Below are 23386 nucleotides of genomic sequence, written 5' to 3' on the forward strand. Positions count from 1 at the left end.
TCTCACAGATCCAGAAAGTCCAGAAAAGCATCTCATTCACTGTCAGTGGGATGGCAACAGCTTTCACTTACTTGAGTTACTTACCCCAGAGGTGTGATAGTGCCACCCTCAGAAGCGCCACTTTCCAGTGACAGAGGGACTTGGGTTTGTCATCCTCTTACACCAGGAAGACAGGCTCTTGCAGGCTCAGAGCTGAAGGGATTTTAGAGGTCATCTGGCTTGACCTCCTTGCAGGAGACAGGAGTTGGTTACTCGGGGCGCAGAGAAGTGAAAAACGGTGCTTAAGTTATAAAGCAAGCCAGGGGCAGCTGAGGCTGGCGGCCAGCCTTTGATGCCAAACCCAGTGACCCTTCTTTTATTGCACTGGTGGGGCGAGGAACTCCAGACTGGTGAGATTGGGCCTTTAGGTCTGAATGACAGCTCCTAGGAGGCTTGGCACCTGCCCGTGCCTGGAATTCCTCCATTAGTGCTTCATTCTTTCGTACCGGGCAGCCTCTTTTTGAATGCAAGATTCTCTAACAGGAGGGCCATACTACCTTCCTAACACCTGAGTCGCCAGGTAGGCAACCTATAGCTCTCAAGTCCTGAGGTTTTATTAGCCAAACATTTTTCTCCTTGCTGCCTGATTTACTGCTAAGAAATGGGAGGTATTAAGCCACTGGGGTCACACCAGCCAGCTTGGCCCGGTTGTTAGAGCTGAAAGGAACGCATGTTCTAATTTTGAGGTATGGAAATTTAGCTGCACTAAAATGACATCATGAAGTTGGGACACTCTGAAAGATTCCAGACCACTGTTATCAGTAGGAATTCAGGCCTCCTGTGTGCTAATGACCATCTGACCATGTGGCCAACCACAGAGAAGGTGGAATAGCCCTGCATGAGGGAGAGCCCTGTCTTGAGGGCAGGGCTGAAGGCTGGACAGAGACCTGATGGGCCTCATCAGAATGAGAGCTAACACTTGTTGAAGCTTATTTCCTGGCAGGCATTCGTCTAAGCACTTTGCATCTATTAATCTCTGACTAATATCGTCATCTCTTTTATAAATGGGGACACCAAGGCACAGAAAGGTTAAGGCAGCATGCCCAAAGTCACTCAGCTAGTAAGTGGCTGAGCCAGGATTTGAACCGAGACAGGCTTCGTGTCTGTGCACTTGGCTATTGGGCTAACCTGCCTCACGAGAAGCCTGGTTGTCCCCTTCACGTGTTGGCCAGACAGGCTGTGTTGAGGAGGGAGCCCTTCTCCGCATTCCCAGCAGCAGACGGGGGACGGTCATCTGGGCAGTGGGGTGCTAGGGTGGCCACGGGCACTCATGGACCAGGGGCTCTGCCACGGTTGCCTGGGCCTCAGCCCCAGCAAGAAGCCCTGAGACCTGCCAGATCTGCCTAATTCCCTGCAGTCTTCCCCTGAATACCCGCTGCCAGGGCAGCCCAGACCCCCATCCCTTCAAAAATAAAATAAGAGGTTTCCCAAGGAGGGAGTCTGCCGCAGGTGACCCCTGGCTCCTGAGGGCCTGGTGAGAGATGCTGAGAACAGGACCAGGAGCCGAATCTGCGAGGCTCTCCCTGTTCTTCCAGCTCCTCCAGGTCCAGCCCTGGAAGCTCCTGGTCCTCAGGTCCCTCCTGCCGTCCTGGAGACAGGCTGCACTCCATGGGAACAGCTTTAGGCCCATGACGGCCCCTGGCTACATACATACACACACACACACACACACACACACACACACACACACACACACACACACACACACACACACACACACACACACACACACCCCTTTCCTGGATCTGTGCTCACGCATCCCCCACAAGCCCCGCCACCAAGGAGAGCCCATTGGCCTTAGAAATAGCATCAGGGGCTTAGCTGCCAGGTCATCTGGAGAACGTATTTGGGGTGACCAGTGAGGCTGGGTGGCCTACCAGGACAGGAGGGGGATGGCAGGGAGCTGGGGAAGTGGACCAAGAAGACAGCCCCAGGGCAGGATACTGGGGCAGCGCTCTCTCCTCACCCCTTAGGAGATTCCCAAGGAGGCCAGGCTGCGCGGGGGGAGGGGGGGGACGGCGGACTGTGTCGCCACAGAGGGGGTGCTGTGAGGGCTGTCTCTGCTGTTCTGGGCACACTGGGGGGCTCCCCTCCCCTGCTCCCCCCCCCCCACACCTGTCACTCTGCTTAGCCCCGTTTTGATGGTTGAGTTTAAATTCAGCCCCTAGCAGTGTCTGCTGCCCAGTCTCCAGCAGGAGCCTTTATCTGAGATTAGGGATAATGGATTTTCTTTCTTGGATAAGGTTTTTTTTTTTCCTCCCTCTTTCCTCTCTCTTTCTCTCAGACTTTTTGTCCAAAATGTACTCAACTCCAGAAAAGAGAGGTTTTGTTAAAAGTCTTCTTATTGACTCAACTCCCCTCCCCCAGCTCTGTCCCCTCTCCCTTCTCCCCACCACCAGTTTTTTCATGCTTCCAAGGAAACCTGTTTCAAGTAAGAAGTGAGAGAGTACAAAAAAATAAGGACCTTCCTCCTGTCCCCGCCCTCTTCCTTCTCCCTCAGGGTCCCCTGAGCCCTGCTCCGGGCCTGCAGCAGAGCCTGGTGTAGAGTTGGGATGGGGAGAAATAACTTGGCATCTTCCTTATTTTCCTTCAGCACTTTGCGCAAGCACCCACATCTTCAGAAATCTAGATCCTGCCTGGAAGAAATGGGGAGAGGACTTGGTGGGGGAGTCCCTTCCTTGGTCCTGGCAGGGGTCATTGCTGTGTACATTTATTTCACCTGGATCTTTCTTTTTCCCCCTTCAACAGCCCTATTACCATATTTAAATGCAAGTATGTCTCTTTTCATTGGCATTTGAAGTAGCTTAGCCTGACGTTTCTAGAATAGCTCCTTCCCTTTTGAACTTCTTTCCTCCCCAGTAGTTCTGTGTAGCTAGGGCAATAGTCTTAGAGTTTAGTGGGCTTCTAGTTTGCTGTGTTTGGGGGACGGCTCTCTCTCTCCTTTCTCTCCTCCCCTGCTCCCTGCCCTCCACGGTGCATGTTCCCTTATCCCCCTCATCCTGTAGCAGTTCCTTATCTGGAAGGCTCAGTGGCCAACGCTGAGCCCCTCCGTTGGGCTGTTTGCTGCTGGCTTCTGGCACATCATTTAAAACCACAGTCACCGGACATGGGTCTTGGGATCGGGCCTCCAAGCGTCTGCTTGGAGGCAGATTGTTCCACGCGTGGGGAAGTGTGTCTGTGTGTGTCCCAGGGCGTGGCTGTGTGTGCACATGCTGTGGCTGAAAGAAGCCCAGGGGAGGGGACTTGCCCACCTCTTCCTTCACCTGGACACTCTGCAGCCACACTGGGTCACCTTGTCCTTCTGACGTTTAGTCCCACTGCTGGGACAGCCTTGCTGCCTGGTGCGTTGTCAGATCAGAACCCCCAGGAGACCCTTCAATGCCAACTTGATTGGGACGGTGGAGCTCAGACAGAAGAGCCAGATCTAAATCCCCATAACGTGCCTCCAGAGCCACAGGCCCACCCCACGTAGGTCTCTGCAGCCCCACACTTCCTCCCCCAGCTGGACCCCCAGAATGCTTCACCCCTAGGCCTGGGGCTGTGATGTTGCTGACACTGAAGTCTGGAGTCAAGATGGCCAAGCAAGCCTGAGGCCTCAGGAGAACAGCTAGGCTTAGGCCGTCTCCTGGCCAAGGTGCCTGTAGTGTCAAGAGGCCATCCCCAGGGCCTCCTGCATATGGCTCAGGGCTGACTGCTCCACAGGGACCCCTGCCTGTGACCGGGCCATGCTCGGCCCCCCAGCTCTGGACAAGCCCTGGGGAATCACCGAGGTGCCCGTGCAGGGGCCACAGGGAGCTCGCCCTGCTCTCAAGAGAAGTTACTCCTAATCCTCTTCAATTATTTTGGTGTGCCATCTAGAACCAGTTTCCCGGGTGACAAATGTGTGAGAAATCAAACACACCTAAAGATGCTGTGCCTTCCAGAAGCCTGAGAGCCACAGATCCATGTCCCTCCTAAAGGCCGACCCACGGACATCCCTTCCCACCCCTGTCTTCTGTGTCGGGGCGGGGGACGTGGCCTGTGAGACGCGTCTGTCCGAGGCCCTTGCCAGGACCCTCGTTCACCCCCGCTCCTCTCTCTCTGCCAGGCTTCCCGGCAGCGGCTTATGGACCAGTGGCGGCGGCGGCGGTGGCGGCAGCACGAGGGTCAGGTAGGAAGGTGTGCGGGCCAGGCGGCTCCCAGGCATGCCCAGTGTGCAGGGGAAGGTAAAGGCCCTGTTGGGTCTGTGTGGCTGCGTCTGCCCACCACTCTCACCACAGCCCGGAGGGTGGGGGGTGGGGGGGCAGCCCCAGCGGGGGGTCAGTCGCGGGACCGCAAACCAAAGGTAGATGGTGATTCTCTCACTCAAAAGAGAAAAATGGATTTCTTTTGGACTTTGGACGGCCCCTTCACCTGACAGCCGGCTTCAGGGCACCCGTGGGCATTTCCCTCCTTGGCTTTTGCTGGTTCACAAGACCCCCTGCCTCGAGTCTCTGACCCAGCCAGAGAAGTTCTAGGTTGCGAAGGGAGACTCAGAGCCCATCCACGTGGTCCTGGCCTTGGAGCAACCCACCCCTTCGGCCCCTGCTGCACTTGGCAAGTGGGCTCGCTGATCCGGCTAAACCCCGAGTCCCTGAGGGTCAAACGTGAGGCCAACCCTGACCCCAGGGAGTGAAGCTGCTCTTCCTGAAGCCCCCAGTCCATCCCAGACTCTCTTCTTAGCCGAGACCAGAGAGCTCCGAGACTCTAGCCGCCAAGGGAATTGGGGTGTTCCCTCCCATGAGGTTGCCCAGGTCATTTGGTCTCCAAATCCAACCTTTGAGGGGGTCTGGGACCCTTGGGGTGAGCTGGGAACCTTTCCCCAGCGGCACTGTGGGCTCAGGCTGGAGCTGGGCCGTTGTCCCTCTCCCCCAGGTGCCCTCTGCCTTCCTGAGCAAGCAGGGCTTCTGCTGTGTGCTCCCCATCCCCCAGGCCACCGAGAGGCCCCCACCTCCTAAACCCGGGAGCCATGGTTTGCAGCTCTCCCCCAACACCCCGCGGCCAGGGCGCTGGAGCACCCAGGGGAGTTTAGTTTGATGTAACAGGGCTCTGAGGAGGGCGGGGGGAGGGAGGTGCTGCTGAGGGTACCAGGAAATGGGGCATTAAAAGCCCAGAGGGCAAACGCCAAAAAGACCCAAACCCTCGGTGGTAAGAGACTGGCACAGTGAGGCCCTTTGGAAATGTCAGTAAAAATCCGTTCCATGCAAACTGGCACTGCCTCAAGCTACAAAGGACCCACTCCCCTGAGCCACCCGCTGGGGGCTTGTTTGGAGAGGCCAGGAAATTCTCAGGGGGCTGCTGAGGGCGTTAGCCAGAGAGCTGGGCGGGGGCACCGGGCGCCTTTCCTCGGCTTCCGCCTGCCCAGCCGGCCTCCAAAGCTCCCACCGGCCCTCTGGCCAGTGTCTCTTGGTCCCCCTGCCCTGGGGGCGGGTTGCACAGCTGCCTAGTGTCTCCCTGTTCCATTTGGTTTTTTAACTTGAGAGCTTTTTGGTATCATTATAAATGAGCCTCTGTCCTACCTGTGCCTGGGGGAAGGGACGACAAAAAGAAAAATCTTGAGATTTTTGAGTGTTGTTGGTTGTTGTTTTCTCCGTTCAGTTTCTTTCTTATTGTAACTTGGATTATGAAACTAAACTTTAACCCAAAATTAACCCTGCCTCTCTCCCCACCCCCATTCTCCTTGACTTCATGGCAAGTTTAAAGGGCAGCATGGGGTTCTTTGAGAGTCTGAGAGTGGTCTCCCCATGGTCTCTGCCCCCTTCTGCCACCCCTGCCCTCTCACAGACCCCCAGAGCCAGGCGGGAGTCCCACCCATCCCCTCTAACTCCTAACCCCAAAGGTCAGAGCCATCTCCAACCACCCTTTTTTTTTCAGGATCAGTGGTGTTTTATTTGTAGCCATTTCCATCAGGAGCCGAGTCTCCCTCAGGCCTTTCTAGGCCAGCCATGCTCATCACCGCACTGTTAGTGAATTCTGTTCAGGAGTGCGCTCCCAGACCCCCTGCCCATACCAGCCTGGGTTAGTGCAAGGAGTAAATCCTCAGCTCGGAGGTGCCCGCCCCAGGATGCAGGCTCGGCCAGGAAGCTATAGGGCACCCCCACCTCCCAGTGCAGCCTGGGTGTGCCTGCCAAGGTCAGAACACTGCCCAGGCTGGAAGACACCTGCCCACGTGTAGACGGGGTAGCTCAGCCCCCACCCCCTACCCCCTTTGAACCTGGAGCAGGGTTACAAGGCTGGGGAAGGAAGATCTCCACCTGTCTTTCTCTTAGTGCATTTTGATCTGTAAGCACTCTCCCCTTCCTCCCTCCCTCCCCCTAGAAAATGATCTGGACTCCAAGTCTGGCAGGATGGCCAGTTATTTACCTGTCATAGTGGCCCCTGGCATGTGCGGGAGGGGCTGCACAGACTTATTTGGGTGTGTGAATCGGCCCAGGCCAGCAGGGGGGCTCACTGAGGGCTGATTGCCTGATTCTACCTTCACCGGCTCCTGCAATCCTGCCCCACCCATCCCAGCTCCTCCCCCGGGGATAGGGATGCTCCTTCAGCCCCCCAGCACCACCCCCCCAAGCAGCCTCGGCTGTTGGGGGGCATTACAAGTTCAACGGCATTCTCTCATAGGGAGAAGCTGGTCTAGGGAGTCTGTGGAGTGCCGCCCTTGAGCTTGGTCCCATGCTGAACCTGGCCGGGGACTCAGAACAGTGGGAAACAGGGCCTCTGCTCCCCAGGGGCTCTCAGGCTTGGCTTAGGAATCAGGTGGGCTATGGAAGGCCCTCTTTGCACTTTCATTTTTGTCAAGCTCCACAGTTTTGTGTGGGTTTTCCCGTCCTTATTATGACGTGCCGGGGGAGCTTCCTGAGCGGAAGCGCCAGCCAGGGGCCGTGGGGTGGGAAGCAGCTTTGGTTTTGATGAGCTTGGCAACGGCATCCGTCAGGGCTACGGTGTCAGGGTAGGAGGGCCCTGGGCCTGGAGCTCTGCACCCACCTCAGCCGACTCCTCTGGGCCCGCCTGCCCCGGACCTGAGGTGGGCGGGCTCGGGTGACCCCCAGGGGGAGGTCCCGGCGACTCCTAGATGACTTCACTATCAGTGTCACTTTTCTTTTACCTTCACCCGGAAGTTTGAAACGTCATCTTTTCTTGTGCTCAGTCGAGACTTTGTTTGTTTATTTTGATCGTATCCATTCAGTTCCAGTGGCCCCATCATGCCCCTCCCCCAAAACCTAAATCAAGTTTGGAAAACGACTCCCCCGACAAGTGAGGGAAATGGTTCGAATCTCCAGGCTATTTGATTTCTGGGTGGCATCGCGGGTGGGTCCGTGTATCAGTCTTAGGCCCCGGCCCCAGCCCATCCCCGGCCCCAGCCAGGACCCCTTACTGTGCTTTACACTTGCCAGCTTTGTTCCCATCTAGTGACATGAGCTCCTGACGGTGGTGGTGAGTGTGAGAGTCATGTTCTGTTGTCTTTTCTCTTGCTTGGTTGGGGCTGCGGTGAGAGTGTCTCTGAGGCATACTTTCCCGCCTCTCTTACACTAGGATCTGCACACCTCCTCTCAAACACTCTTCTGAGCACGCTCAGCGGGAAGGTTTGTCCACACCTATTAATCCTCTCTCAGTGTCCAGCTTCCTGTTAGTACCAGCTGGTTTGCATGTTTTTGCTTGTTCAGATGAAACAGTTCAAGAAACAAACTCATATCCAACTCTCGAGAAATGTCTTTTTTTGTACACTTTCGTTTTCGATTTTTTTTTTTTATTAGTTACAACTCCGAAACACCTGTTGTCCAGTAAAACATTTCACACCCCCTGCCTGTTCTTAGATTGTATGTCTCTGTGGGACTGAACTAAATGCATGCACTGTAGTAGATGTACTGGTAGCCGTAGCTGTAGTTGTAGAACATGCATTGTTGAGTTGATATTACAGGGCCTCGGACGGCTGGGCACAGCACGGCTGTCTGCAGGATAGCGCGGGGGCCAGGAAGAGAAGGGGCTCCATATTTTCAATGTTGCCAAAGGGCTTGGATCCATGTTCCCACCATCAGCCACCACCACCTCCCCTCACACTCCCTGCTCCCCGAGTCCAGGACTGGGTCACCACCCTCAGCTCTAGCCTTCCCAGCTGAGATCTCTCTTGATCGTGTCCAACTATAGTGAAAGAGAATGGAATCAGGGTTGGAAGGAGTCTTACAGTTCTTCCTTGTTCTTGTCTTCCTCCTATGATTCTTGAACAGATCAGGTCTTTTTTTTACTTCTTAAGGCCTAGCAGCAAGGCTCCTCCAAGCCCTCTACTCCTTGAGTCCTTTGCCAGCTCACATCCAGCCCTTCAAGGATTCAGGTCCTTGTGGCAGCCCTGTCTACATGGTCGGAGGGGAAATGAAATATGATGGGGAAAGGGATTAAGATCTCAAGATCCTTAGTCTGCACACAGGGGATGCATTTGGTCTTAGTCAAGGCTGGCATTTGTTTTTACGGTTGGTGAAGGTAAAAGGAGAAAGGGTGGAGGGCAAGTGGGGTGAGAGAGGTGACATTCCTGCTGTGGAGATTACTGACACAGCTTCATGAGGAGGGGAGGTAAGGGGAGGGGAGGGGAGTGGTGGAGAGGAAGGGGGCCTGTAATATCCAAAGAGGAGGCCATAGTTTGCCTGCATCTCCCCAGGAAGACTTCCCAGTCCTGCAGCCTCTGCCCTGGGTTCAGGGCGTGTGCAGTCAGCCATCTCTGGACACACTGTCTCCCCTCCATTTGTGCTGACAAATCATAAGACAGTGCAGAGGTCTCTTAGAGCTTTTGGAGGCATCCCTAACCTTCTTAAGTTGACGGAAGATGAAGCAGTAGTTGCCACCTGGGACCTGCTCCTAAAGCCAAGCTGGTGGGTGGCTGTGACCCAACGCTGCAGGACGCAGGTGGGATCTGAACATTCAGGGTGCAAGTTATCTATTATCAGAGGAGACAGAAGCCCAGAAAGTCTCCATAAGAGTGTGCAAAATGGTAGCCCGTGGCATGTGGCCCAGTCGGGGTGGACCAGGATTGAATGTGAGCTGGCAGGTCGGCCAGATTGAGGGCCCCAAGGCCCAGGAAGGGAGATCCGGGAGGAGGTGTCCTTCTGGCCCAGTCTTCATGGGGGTGGGAGTGGGCAATGGCGGAGGGAGAAGCTGGAACTGTCAGGCATTGGGGCTGCTGAAGCGGTGGATTGACCCAGAATGGGGAGCAGGAGAAGAGGGTGGGACAGAAGGCAGAGAGAGCAGAAAGTCTCCACCCCCCCCACCCCTGCCTGAATCCTAGGTCTGGCTTTGCTGCCCAGAGGCTGGACATCCCTGAGTTTCTGTTCCAGTACGTAAAATGAGCAAGAATAAAATTCAAGTCTGGGGATAGAATAAATCGTTTAACTTAAGCCATAAAATAAACACTTTGGGGAGGAGAGTAGATCTCAGACCTGCCCCACTTTGATCTCAGGACATTTTCCATGTCCCCAGTGAAATCCTTTGCCCCCTGTGTGTTAGGGGCTGAGGGAGTCCACACACTCCAGCTGCTGGAGGAATGCGGACATTGTTTGCACCGGTTGCGGCACAAGCCTTAGGGTTCCCAGGTGTTGCTTTCAACAAGCCTGTACTGAAGGTTTGCTTTGTGCCAGGCACCAAGGCATATAAAGGCAGGTAACACTTCTTGCCTTCAGTGGTCTGAGAATCTAGATTCCTTCCAATGAAAGCCCCTATTTCCCACGATGCGCTGTTTCTGGCACTGTCAGCTTCATTTAAAAAAGGAAAACGGATCACTGTGCCGCCTTTATTGCTGAAGATGGCTTTCCTGGGCCTCCGTCAGCAGAATCCGATGTCCAGGAAAGGGGGGTGGGGTGCAGGGCTGCAGTGCAGGCATCTCTTCTTTCCCGCCCAGGCTCCCTTGTGCTAGCAGCAAGCATCCTCTGGGGGCTGTGACCCCAAGATGGCCCATCTGTGGGTAAGGTCATGGGGACACCCTCTCATTGGAATAGAGCCAGCACAGTAGCCCAGAGAGAGAGAAAATTTGTGACCCGTTAGGACTGCTAACCAGCCAGATACTTGAAAGACTGTCCCGGAACATATATCTCCCAGTCACTGCCTTGTGCTCTGGGCATGGACACCTTGTTTCTCAGTTTGTCATTAAAATCTTCATTTCTGGGAGAGCCAGGACTTTGCCCATAAAGAGTCCAGCATTGGATTTCAGTAACCCCAGTGAATTTATAATAATGTGCAGAGCTGCCCACCTCTGACCTCAGCTTCATTCATTTTCCAAGGGCTTTTGGACCAACTCTGTTGAGGATAAAATACATCAGCTCTAATCAATAATTTTGTAATAGAAATACCATGCACTTGATAAATCAACTCTAGTGCAATTAGTGACTAGCCTCAAAGCCCAGACCTAAGTATAAGTTAATCCTAAAGTGAATGGAGTGGGAGAATGTTAATGGTCTTTTAAATCAGTGGAATTATTTTCAGTGGGTGACACATCCGTGCCCGCCCCCTGAGCTGGTTGGCCTTCTCACATGCTGGCTTGGGAGCACAGGCCCTGCTGTCTGGAGGAGGGGTGGGAAGAATGGTGCCCTTGAGAGCTCTATAACAGCACATAGAGCCCAATACAGAGGGGCAAAGGGATCCCCTCCTTGTGCTCTGGGCTGGGTGGGGGCACTGCAGGATCTGGGGAGCCCCAAAAGTTGGTGAACCCACGTGTTGGTGAGAATCACCAAAGGAGCACATACCTGGGTACATCATGGTTCCATGGGTTCCTACAGAGCTAAGGCTGTCATGTCTTTTACCGCAGCTACCCTGTGAGATGGGCAGAAAGGCAGAAGGTTTGGGCTCAATTTTACATGTTTGTTTTTTATGAGAAAGCTGGGCTACAGAGTGGTTACATGACATATCCAAAGTCACACAGCTGGTTACCTGGTTAGCGAGGCTTTGGTCAAGGGTAAAGAACCCTGAACTTGAACCCAGGTCTTTGGCCTCCTTTAAGTAGCCCTGGGAGGAACCATGTTTGTTCATGAAGGACTCACCTGCCGCCCAGACACCCTGCACATATAGGAACGTCCTAGGAAAGCCCAACAGCCTCGGCTGCCAGCTCTGTGTTGGCTGAGGACTCAGGCTCCAAGACCTCACAGTCCAACCTTTCAGATGTAGATTTCAGAACCAAACCCAGGGCACATCTGCCGTGGAGTTTAAATCGGCAGATATTTATTAAGTGTTCAACAACAGTAATTATTATTATATGTGATAGGTACCATCCTAGGCCTTGATTCAAGGTACTTTGGGCTGAATCAGAAAACCCAGCTCAATGTGATTAAATATTATACGGGATTTATTGGCTGACATCCTGGAAGTTCTATTGGAAGAGTGAGCTTCATGTGTTCAGGGCTCATTTTCTGCAGTTTTCTTAGCTTTGCCCTCCTTCTCATTTCGATATTGTCTTTTTGTTGGTTTCCTACGATGGCAAAATGGCTGCAGCAGTTTCCTGCTTCACATTACCCTGTCTAGAAGAAGAGGGGCGTCAGGTGGTCCAGAATTCTAGCAAAAGTCCAGAACTTTGTGCTATTTGGTTAAGGCCTAGGTTATAAGAAGCAAGCACTGAGGGTGGGATCTGACCCCTCTAAACCCAGCTAAAGGAGCTAAAGGAGCTCCAACACAGTGGAAGAAGGATGGATTTCCAAAGGCAAATCTGGGTACTGATAAAAGGCGGAAAAAGAGACTGATGCTGGCAGCCCTGGAAGCTCATAGATGACTCCAGAGGACAGCCCCTGCCCTAGAGGCTCTCCCAGCCTAGCATGGAGACTAATGTGTACTTACAATATGATGCCTAAGCCCAGTAAAGGAGGAGCACAGAGCTGTGGGGGAAGTCGAGGAAGGTTTCACAGGGGAGCGAGTATCTATACTTTTAAAGGACAGATAGGAGCTCCCCAGGGAGCCTGGGGAAACAGCTTATGCAAAGCCACCAGAAAAGCAGAGTGATCTTGAAGTCCTGCAAATGGTTCACTCTGGCTAGAAAATAAAATGCATTGGGGTTGAGGGCAACAGCTAGCTAGAGAGCTGGGCAGAGTCAGAGCAGGGGGTCCTTAGTGCCATGCTAAAGAGCCTGGATTCACCTAGGTGACTGGGAGCCTCAGAGAGGCCTGAAACCAAGAAGTGACATCAGATTTGTTTGTTAGACAAGCCAGACAGCAGGGTGGATTAGAGAGACGAGAGGGGAGGCGTAAGGGCAAGTGACAAACCATGAAATTGTAAACACTCCATAAATGTTCGTATATAGCTGCCCAGTAAGAGGTACTGTGGGCCTTTTACTCTTCCCCATTAGCTGATTAACTCTGGGCTCAACATCATGCTGGTTGGGGGACAGTGGGAGGCTGTCTAATGGGCAGTGGGGATATAGGCTTGAAGAGGTAGAGACAGGCTAGAGTCTGGGAGAGGGAGACCTTGAAAGCCCGATTGATATAGTCATATTGGTGGGAGAGAGAGGCTCATATTCTTTATGGCAGTGGAACTCAGTAAAGACAGAACCAAGTGAGGAAGATCAACCTGGCAGTGGCCCAACAAAGCACAATCTGACCCCTTAATCCCTGCGGCTGTGCTGGGTTTGTGGTCTGGAGCAACGGGAGGAGAGCAAGGCAGACCCTGGAGGGCATTCCATCACGGGGAGTCCACCTTAGTTTCCAGCAATTCTCCTTTGCTTCTGCCAACAAGTTGTTGTTCATTCCCTGCTCGGGGCTATTTGTTCTCATTCCTGTGCCCTCCTGGCAGCCACTGCCCTGGTCCTTTCCCTCTGTCCTCATCTTTGCTCCCTCTGTTCAAATCTGGCTCAGAACACCAGGAAGCCACACCCGATTAACCCTCCCTGGGATGCCCCCTCCTTCGCTCTAGCTTCTCAATGTGATCTTGTGTTCTCAGTCTTCTTCCTGATTGGTGAGTTCTCCTCAATGAAAGGCAGGATTTTGAGTCTTTGGAAGATATTTTGCATGTTATCTCAGAGTGGTGCCTGCCTTCTCCAACAATACAAACCATCAATCCTCCAGGAGGCAGTCAGCCTCTGTTCTTAGTATAGATGAGTAATTACTGTGCAATTAGAGAAGGCGGAAAACAAAGGGGCCCTTTGTTCCTGGATGCTCATTAATAAATACAAAGGTCTCCCCTTTCCATCCTGGGATCCTGCACAACAGGAGGTGGGCAAATAATGCTTTTGAACAGCTGTGATTGGCTGTTGCAATTAGATCTGTCAGGATGAGAGAGCCACAATGAAATCCACTCTATGGCATGGACCAGAGGGTTCCAGCTGGCATCTCAAAATTCAAACCCACCTGGGAGGTCCCTTGAGGGAAGGATATCTTGCAAGTGGTGGATAGAATGCTAAAGACACTTCCTAGCCAATTTTAATAAAATAATGGTAATAGTAATATGTTAATGATAACTCACATATATTATGAGTGAGTCATGTACTGTGCTAAGCCCACCCCCCTTATCCCATTTTATTCTCTTAGCCCTATGAAATGGGTGCTGTCATTCCCATTCCCGTTTTTAAGATTTAAAAACTGTGGCTTAGCATGTGTGAGGTGGCAGAGGCAGGATCTGAGCCTAGGTCTGTCTCATCGGACAGCGTCTGTCAGCAGACGCTCCATCGTACCAATCCTGCCATACCTGCAAAGCTCTGCATCTTTGAAACATACCCTCAACAAAAACCAACCGCTGCCATCAACTCAGTTCTCCATATCCCTGGTAGAGGAGAGAACCCAGTCATTTTCGGGAGGCATTATATGTGTTTTTTGCACCTGCTTCTGCTGTTGCAGACTTGACATCACGGTTCTGTCTGGCTTTAGCTGACATTTCCGATCTGGCTTCTGGTCTCTGAATCTCTTCAGACCAAAGGCACACAAAGGAGGCCCAGAGGAGGCACGGTTGGGTAAGTGTGAGCCAGGCTAAAGATCATTATTAGAAAGGAGCCTTCAGCTAAAACAAAACTGAAGGAAGTTAAGCCACTGCCTGAAGGAAACTAGGCGATGAAGCAGGGGAGGACGCTTTGGGCAAGACACTTCTCTGTAGGGATGAGTCAACATCCCTTCACGTGAGCTGTGAGGACTTAATCTGGAAGGTCGCTGGGAAGCCCAGCCCAGCCCTGAGGCTGGGAGGGGATTGGCCGCCCAGTTGCTGGGGCTTTGCCTTAAGCCAATGGCTGGGAGGGGCGGAGCCAGAGGCGGGAGCAGTGGGCTCCTCCGCCAATCGTCCTGCAGGGAGGCTGGGCTCCCAGTACCATGGCAACAGTACCATGAGCAGGGGCTCATTTGTTTTGTTGATGAGCAATTACTACGCAATTAGAGAAAGCTAAAAATAAAGGGGTCCTTTGTTCCTAGTTACTTATTAATATTAATAAAACGGTCTGTCCAGTTAACGCAAACCTGTGCGCCTGTGGTAGAGCCCACTGTGGGAGGCTTTCCCCATCTTGGCCGGGAGAGGAGATGCTCAGCCTTACCAACACACGGGACCCAGGATGCCCTGGAATCAGGGGGTCGGTCAGGCACTGACCCATGCAGAGGAGTCTGGTCGTGTCAACCCAGCCTCCAGAGAAAAGACCACAAACACAGCAGCAAAACCAGAAAACATGGACCCGAGTTGGAAGAAACCTCTCGCCCAGTTTTGCTATGTACCCTTGGCCACGTTGTTCGACTTTTCTGGGTCTAGGTTGTTCAGCTCCAGGTGCATAAAATAGTCTCTAAGCCTTCCACTGAGGTAGCCCCTGAGATTTCAATGTCTCCTCTCCCACCTGGCTTGAAGAGAAACAAATCAGACTTGGAAATGACTTGCTAGAAGTTTACTTGGTTGTCCAGGGGTTGACCCCACAGCTTCTGGCATCTGGCCTTGGAGATGGAAACAGCTCAGAGACATCCCTTATATCCCTTCCCCGTCCTAGGGGACGGGTTGCCTTGTGGATTAATCAGATAAGGGTGATAAGAGGCTTTTAAGAAGAAGCAGGAGAAGAAGAGAAGGAGGAGGTGGAGGAGGAAGAAGAAGATGATGATAAGAGCGTAGAAGGAAGAGCAGGGAATCAGAAGACTTGGTTCCAGTCTGGCTTCTGCCAACAACAAGCTGGTTGATTTGGGGGCAAAGGATTTCAGACTGTTGGGTTCTTGGGCACCATTCAGCTCTATAGCTCTGTATATTGCTGCTGTTTCCAAAGCTCTGGATCCCTTATCATTGGGAGCAAAAGGTTGACAGTGATAGTGCCTTAAGATCTGAGAGGAGTGACTGAAGAGAAAGCCAGGGGCTTCCAAGTGATGAAGCAACTGGTAGGGATGCATTTGAAAAAATCAGTCACACATTTTTTTAATGTGTGAAGGCAATGAGAGGGATAGAAATATTTCCAGACTTGTGTATCATTTAAAAACAAAACCTATAGTCAGATTTCCATCCTTGTGTGTGGTTGATTAACCCTTTAGGGTTTGGCACTCTGGATGGTGTTCATTAATAAAGGTGGACCTGTTAATAGCTGTCGTCGATGAGCTGTGGAACTGGGGCGAACGCAGTGGTTCTTGAACTTGGCTACATGTTAGAATCACCTAGGGAGTTCTTAAAATTCCTAGTGTGCAGGCCACACTGTAGATCCATCAAATCAGAATCTACAGGGGGATGGCGGGAGGTGGGGGGCACGGTGGGCAGGCCTCAGCGTTACTTAAAAGCTCCCCAGGCAAGTCCAACCTGCAACCATGGACTCAGATACCATCAGGTTCTTGCCAGATATGGAGCCTCACACCATCTCTGTGACTTTGTCGTCAGCATCCCTACCTCAGAAACAGATAAATAGAGCCAAGCCAGACTGTTCACCCCAGCCTCGTCTAATGAGCAGGAGAGCTGGTCTGGGATCATTAGCCGGCAGCCTTGGAGCCCAGGCCTCTCCTGCCCACCATTGGTCCTCCCGGCAGGGCCAGGAAATCCACCCCTCCAGGATGGGCTTGAAGGGGTCTTTGTCCTCATAGATGGATTCTCCTACCTCCCCCCGCAACAGGACAGCCCTGTCCTGGCTGAGATTGAGAGCATGCACACATAGAACCAGCAGCCCGGAGCAACCATAAACAGGGAGGCAGCTTGACTGTCCTTCCTTGACTGTCTGATGAATGAGGGCCTTTTGGTAAGGTCGGAGTTTGTTTGTTATTAAAGACCTAATTAGAAACATGAGAGGGAGCTGAATGGCGCCGTGCTTGGCCAATTAGTGACATGTATGCGCCTGCTTTGAACTTCAAGGACACAGAGCTATTAGCGCTTACATCAAAAATGGATTAAACTCCTGTGCCTTTATAATCATTAAAGACAGGCTGCTCAAGTGGAAAGCCTTTTGTACAGGTCCTCAAGGGGCTGCCCCTTGGGCATCCTCCCCACCCCACCCCCTGGCTGCTAGAGCCCCAAACAGTGAGTTTCCATGAAATGTGATCAGGCAGTAAATACTGAGGGTGCTAGGGCATGCCAGCTCCCCACAGGACTGCCCTCAGCGGACTGGAGTAGCCTTTGGGGACTGAGACCAGCCCTCTGGTTGCACTTTCTAGGGTGGGAGGGCTTCCTTTCTCTCTGGCAGTGCCCTTTCCACCTCACCCTGACCCCAGCAATACCGCATGCCTGCTTCGTGCCCAGTCTTGTTCTGGGATGTGGCACAGAGGAGGGTGGTCTGGTCCTCAGGTGAGAGGCTGACCCCTGTCTCCTGTGGCAGGCATGGCCCGACCTCAGGGAGCCCCTGGTCTGATGGGGGAGACACCCCCGCCACCAGGGAGCTCCCAATTTGGAAAGGGCAGCAGGACCCATGCCCTCGGGCGCTGGCATTCCAACATTGGAGCTTTGATTCCTTGTCGTTGATTTTGTGACCTCTGTGAGGCCAAGGAAGATCCAAATAAACAGAAGAAACCTTGTCAAACTACGATGCAAGGAAGGACAACTGGGCAGCGTGATTCAGTTTAAGAAGCAGCCAGGAGTGGCCCTGAAGACCAAGTGAGAGCTGGTTTCAGTCGGTCTGAGACACTGTGAGACCCTGGACACATCCCCTCACGGCCCCAGCCCTCGGTTTCCTTGTCTGCAGCCCCAGGGCAATAAAACCCGTCTTACAAGTTGTTAGGAGCGTGAACAAGATGGTGTTAAACGCCTGCCAATGCGCCTGGCGCGCAGTAGGTGCTCAGTGAATCTTAGTTCCCTTTCTAGCCTGGAACCCCGAGAAACCACAGCTTCTAGAACCCTGTGCCCCTTGCCTCCAGACCCTGTTTTGCCTGAACTAGTATGAGGCTTTCCCCCGCCCCACCTTTGCTAACTGGGACAGGGCATCACCTCATTCCTTCCAAGCTTTTCATCGTGACTGAGGATACCACAAGGATGTAGTTCTGGCCTCGGATTTCATAGCGTTTTCTGTTAACCTAGTTATAGCGCAGGAAGTGTACGCTGGGGCTGCAGTGAGTGGAATCACTTACAAGACACAAGCAAGGACCTGACCCTCCTGGCTGGGGGCCGGGCAGGGTGAGAATTAGAGAGCGAGCACACACAGCACGGCTGGGGTGCCTGGGTACATGCGGGGAGAAGCCAGACTGGTTTCTTTTTTGAAAAGATAAAGAGATGGGTGTGCCTCGGGGACACAGGGGGTCACCCGATCAAAACACAGCCAGGCAAATTCTCAGGATTAAACTAGGAGACACTTGGAGCAGCAGAACTGTTACAGAGAGAGAGGGAGTCCTTCCCAGGCCGCACACTCTCTATCCTCCTTTCCTTCTGATTCTCAGGTCAGGAAGGGCTGGAATGGGAGGCTTTGGCGTCGCCCATGTGCTGCCCCTTGCCCATTCTAACCTGTGTGGGCCTGGAATCTGAAACCAGTTAATTTAGGGAAGAGGCAGCCGGATGTGAGTGTTAAAACACCGCCTGCTTCAGCCAAACTATAAACATTTATCTCTGGGGTCGACTTCCCCTTGTCTTCTGAAGCACTTGAGAGGCTCAGGGTGGAAGTGTTGTCAAAAGGCTGCTTTATATCCCAGAGGGATCCTGCTTTATATCCCAGGATCACCACCTTGCGTTCAATACTTGTGGCCTGAGCTGCAGCGGCCACTGGGGTCCCTTCCTTGGGGAAGCTGCTGCAGCCGGGCAGACAGTTCACACTGGCAGAGCGAGTGCCACATAGGCCCCAGGGACTCACGTCGTGGCCTTTCCTTCCCTGGGGCCCCTCTCCCCTTTCTTCCTTAGAACATGCAAACAAGGTCAGTCCCTCAAGACCCCTGGGGTCTGGGAGAAACAAGAACCTGATGGTGGCTCCAGAAAGTTCATTCTTTGCCCTCATGACAAAAGCTTGGTTTCTTTGGCCACCAGGCCCAGGCCCACTCAAGGCTACTGCATCCCCAGAATTTACCCCATGAGCAGATGGAGAAGCCACTGACCCCCTTCCTCCCCCTTCCCTCCATCCCAACCAACCCAGCCTAGTCCTTTGGGAAGAAGAGACACACCCACACCCAAATCAGGGCTGATAATAAAAAGGCATCGAGATGGAAAGAGAATGAGATGTTTTCTGCTGAGATTGTACAACAACGTAAAGTATAAAGTACGGGCCACAAAGCCCTCCTCGGATAGGTCCTTTGGGGGTGCTTGGGGCTGTCTCCTCTCACTGATCTGATTGATAGTGTATCCCGGTTCACTAGTAACCCAGGATGTGAGGGTTTTGGAGCCGACCAGCAGTGAAGTTATCTCTTTAGGGGATGTGATTTGACTGGAAGCTGAGACCATTCTACAAAATAATGAGTCCCAAGTCTTAGGTTCCGCTGTCCATCAATTCCCTACTTAAGATAGGCCAGCACTAACCAACGGACATCTGCACTGACCTCAGTGGTCTGAAGCAGGCTAGGTGTTGAGCAAACAAGCAGAAACTGCAGTCTTCTAAGATTGCCACCACTGAAACCGACAGTTGGAATGTTTGTGACACTGACTCCCTCAGCCCAGTGAATGAGCTGACACTCTCCATGTGTCCTGTGCAGTATTTATGACGAGCCAGGCATCTGTGGATGTGTCCAGACTTGTTGATACCAGGCTGAGTTTGTCCTTCTCAGTAATATATTGGTTTGTATATGGAGACAGGGAGAAAGAAATACCATCACACATTGCTCTCTCAAGCCTCCCCCAGTTTTAAATTATGTCTTCTCCTTGCCTTCTGAAATAGCTTGAATTTCAGCAGAGCTTAAAAAAAAAAAATGTTGTATATAAAATTGATTGTCCCTGCATCTGGGTCCCTGAACTGATTTGACTTTAATTTAGTGTGTCATACAGTTTTCCCAGGTTAGATGTAACTGCTGACCCTCTCTAGCTACCTCTGCCACCTCCAGGCTAAGCTCCAGGAGGAAAGTTTGAGCCAGGATCCCTGGGACACAGTGGCCGGGCAGACTGCTGGATGCAATTCCCTCCTTGCCCTGCTGGTAGTTCACAGCTGAGTGTTTCTCCTTCCGTTATCAGAAGCAGGTGTATCTTTTCAGGCTGACCTTTCCCATCAGACCACCTGCATTAATTTACAGTAGGCACGCCTTCCAGAGGGCACAGTGAGACTGCAGATTGGGGTCGTCAGCTCTGTTTCAAGGAAGGCCTTGGCTGCCTGGCTCCCGAGCAAGGAGAGTTTGGCTGTTCAGAGGCAGGTCTCCGCTTCTGACAGCCACCTGGCATTATGGACCCAACACCCACCGAGACCCCCCAGTGTTGTAGGGGAATCGAGCAGGTTGCTCTTGCTCTGGAGAACACAGGGTCCCGTGAGAACCCGGAGGGTCCCCGCCTTCCACACGCCCCCCGCCTTCCACATGCCTCCTGCCTTGAGGGGTCCCTTGCTGACATGAGACACAGGCTCTGCTGCTGTGGAGTTTTAATCCAGGCGGAGAGAAGCATGATATAGACAAGGTGAATGTCGGAGGGGCAGTGACTCTGGCCTCTTTTCTCTGGCATCAGCCTATCAGCAGAGCCCCTCTACTCATTTCTTTTTCAGTCGCTTTCTTTAAATTCTTTAAAACAAACAAAAACCCCTAAAATCTAGTGTGATGAGTTAACACAGCCCTGCCCTCGAAGAGTATCACATCGGCTTATGCTCCGGGCCCTCCATTCTGCGGGAGCTGGGGGTTGGGAACAGGGCCATGACACCGTCCGCCCAGACTCCCCTCCCTTGTCCCTGATGGAGGCATAATGAGTTCTGCTGGGCAGCAGGTTACCTTCTGAGCTGGGCTTGCTGAGGACCGGCCCACCAACTGCGTTTGCCTTGTGAGCAGCACACACTCTGTCCCAGAAATGTCCTGGGGGCCACGAGGCCCCCTCCTGAGATTAAACCTGGCAGCAACAGATAATTCACCAAGCAGATGATTGAAATTGTCTTGAGGGCTGGCCCTGCCTTTTGGCGAAACGTGAGACCCACCAAACGAGGATCCAGGCCTAAGGCTGGGACTTGGCAGGGCACTGGCTTGTCCCAGATATGTGGGCTGAGCTCATCTGGAAAAGACTTTTGGAAACAGTTCCTTTCTCTGGATCAGTAATAACCTACTTTTCAAGCCTTAGAGCCAGAGATGCCCTCCCAGGGGTGCCTGCCTTAGAGTCCTGGGCCCTAGCTTTCTGCCCCAGGTCCAGTGGCATCACTTTGGGATCATACAGAAGTACTGGGACTTCCATATCTTTCCTAGACCTACAGTGAGGCTGTCCTGATTCTCACTGCCCTCTCCCACGACTTCCCCACCCTCGGTGACGAATTCCACTCTCAGCCCAGCCCCTTCTGACCACAGTTGGGCAGAACCACATGCAGACTGTATGCTCTCCAGAAGGCAGGCATCTCCTGGGTTTGCTGTAAAACCCCGAGGGGCCCACAAGCTTTGGGTCCAGCCCCTGCAGGTGAGAGTCTGAGCCTGCAGGACAGACCTTGGATAAGGTCTTTGGATGGCTTTCCTGGGTCAGCCATCAAGGTGTTTTCTTCCCTTGATGGGCAGGAAGTTCCTCCTTTTATCTGATGCAAAGTGCCTCCAAATTTAATTCAAATGTGATTCCTCTTGCTGGCCTCAGTGAGATGTAGTGTCCTTGCTTTCCTGCCCCCCAGTCCCCAGAGTCCTTTCATCAGGTCCAAGGTGATTAAGTGCACCAGGTGGATGAAATAGATCCTTTTGTGAATCACTTCCTGATTTGTATGGCCAGTGAATTGTACTCTCCTACATCAGATTTTCCTAAATCTGCGTATGGTACCTGCCTTGTTGGGCTCTGCATACACAGCTATCTCAAATATAGGTGTATTTGTTTTAAACTTGACAAGTTCCAGAGCACTGTCTCTTTTGCGTTTTCGCCACAGCCCACAGAGTCAGGCTGAGTAGGGCAGGCAGCACTCACGTGTCGCAGGTGAGGACTCCAACAGGTGAGGGGCTGACAGGCGTGTAGCCGGAGGTCAGGGCCAGGGTCGCACTCAGGTCTTCTGACTCCAAGTCCAGTGCTCCCTTTCTCTGCACCACAGCCGCCTCCCTGAGCATACCTGCTGCCTGGACCCAGAAAGTCCAGAGGATGCTGGGGGACGGGGCGAGGGGTAAAGCGGAGCCTGCCCAGTATTAAACCACCGCTGCAGCTGCTGCCCAGAGCAGCCGATGGGAAAGTGACCCTGCTCCCTCACAGCGAGCCCCCAAACTGCAGCTTGGCCCAGGGCTTGCCCAAGGCCACTTAGCACTCAGCAGCTTCTGCTGCAAAAATGCCAGGGTGTTTGCAGGACACTGCCCTCCTCTGGGACAGGAGTCAGAATGTCCGATTTATGAATCTCAGCACTATTTATTCCGCAGCATATACTGAGACCCCTCCCTCCCTCCCCATCCCTCCCCCACACCCCCTAGCTGAGCAGGAGACAGGCGTCCTTGCCCACTAAGAATAATGTCCCATCCCCTCTTCCTGACCTGATCCTGGCCTGTGGGACATTTCTGGCCCCTCAGAATGAGCCTGGAGGCGACCTCCAAAGAGACAGACCATTGAAAATTGACTGAGGGGTGACTGGCACAGAAAGCACCCTTAGGTCAGGGGCTCGGAGTCGTGCTTCTCCCCCTGCCTCTCTCAAGGTCACAGCTGGGAGGGGAGGGCCTCCTCCTTTACTGTGTAACCAGCCAGTGTGCAGTGCGAACCTCCCGAAAGAAGAAAATCGCTTTGCTCCTAATGCCTTCCCACCATCAGACAGCGGGAACAGCCGCCGACACGTTGGCGTGCGCAGTGCCCTGCCCCTTCCTTCCCGAGCAGCAGAGCCGTTGCTGGGTAGAGCATTCCCAGAGATCGTGGGTTCGGGCCATCTCGTTGGCTTGTTAACGTGCTTTCTGGAGCGTGGGTCTCCCGCCCACAGAGAAAGAGGGCGTCATTGACCAAGGAGCCCAGAGACCCGGCTCCTCCATGCCCTCAGCCTTTGAGGGTGCAGCTTCCACTGTCCAGAAGCCTAGAGAAGAAGGACCAGCTCAGAACCAGGTGCTTCTTGCCTGCCAGCTGCACCCTCGGCGGGAACCCACTGCCTGATCTTTCACCCTTGGCTGGGGACTGTCTGCGGGGTGACTCTGAGCTGGGGCTCCGGCATTAGGAGGGCAAGTGTATATTCCTGTGAGACTTAGGGTTTTAGAGCTGCATTTTAATACAGTGCCTTCTCAACCGTGATACTGGTGTCAGTTGATGGAAGAAGACTGAGCGGGGAGGGGCAATGTAGGCCTAAGAAGAGCTGCTTACTGTGAAATTCCCTTCAGGCCAACTCTCAAGCTGCAGGCCCCCTGGGCACACAGGATCGTGAGAGGTAGCCGGGGCTGGGCCGAATACCACCAGCCCTCGTGTCTTCTAAGCCTCCGGAGGGGCACGTTTCAGGACAGCATCCTTCCTTCCGCGGGCGTGCCGCCTCCTGTCTCCCAGGCTGCCTCCTCTGGCTGGATTAGTCTCTGCATGGCCCTCCCCCTGCTGGAAGGAGCCAAGACGGAGACCTCCCTTCTCCCTGGCTTCTAGATAGGCGGGCTTTGCCCACTGTCCTCCTGGAGCCTCATCTGGCCACAGGAGAAAGAGGTCAAAAAGTCTTCCTATCTTCCACTGTGGCCCCACTGCCCACACCACTGCTCTCCACCCTGAAACAGAGCCAGCTAGGTACTTTGTTGGTTACTTGGTATAGGAGTGGGATCAGCTGCCTGGGTGAACCAGGAGTCCACTGTCTGAGCTCCCTCAGTTTTCCCTAGCCCGGAGGAAGAAAGTGTGTGAGACCAAGATAATGCTGCCTTTTGAATATCGCAGCTTGATACTAGCCTCCTTGAGTGAGCAAGGCCAAATGTTATCTGCAAATTTAATCTTCTGTATTCAAAAATCCCATCCCTTTTGT

The 23386-nt window shown here is 53.1% G+C and overlaps 1 protein-coding gene across 7 annotated transcripts in view; it reads left to right on the top strand.

Annotated features, from left to right (window-relative positions):
• Positions 1 to 23386, top strand: part of MSI2 (musashi RNA binding protein 2) — a 393052-nt gene that overhangs the window by 358463 nt on the left and 11203 nt on the right. For 4 of the 7 annotated variants that reach the window (XM_082440127.1, XM_082440128.1, XM_082440129.1 and 1 more), the window contains exon 11: positions 4127 to 4189. In XM_082440127.1, coding sequence (XP_082296253.1) covers positions 4127 to 4189 — 63 coding nt within the window. Of the gene's footprint in view, positions 1 to 4126; positions 4190 to 7587; positions 7638 to 23386 lie in introns of all 7 variants that reach the window. The other 3 variants (XR_014257254.1, XM_082440130.1, XM_082440132.1) reach the window with 1 other exon arrangement.

The sequence above is a fragment of the Balaenoptera physalus genome (genome assembly GCF_965194825.1).
Source record: "Balaenoptera physalus genome assembly, chromosome: 20".
Taxonomy (NCBI): domain Eukaryota; kingdom Metazoa; phylum Chordata; class Mammalia; order Artiodactyla; family Balaenopteridae; genus Balaenoptera; species Balaenoptera physalus.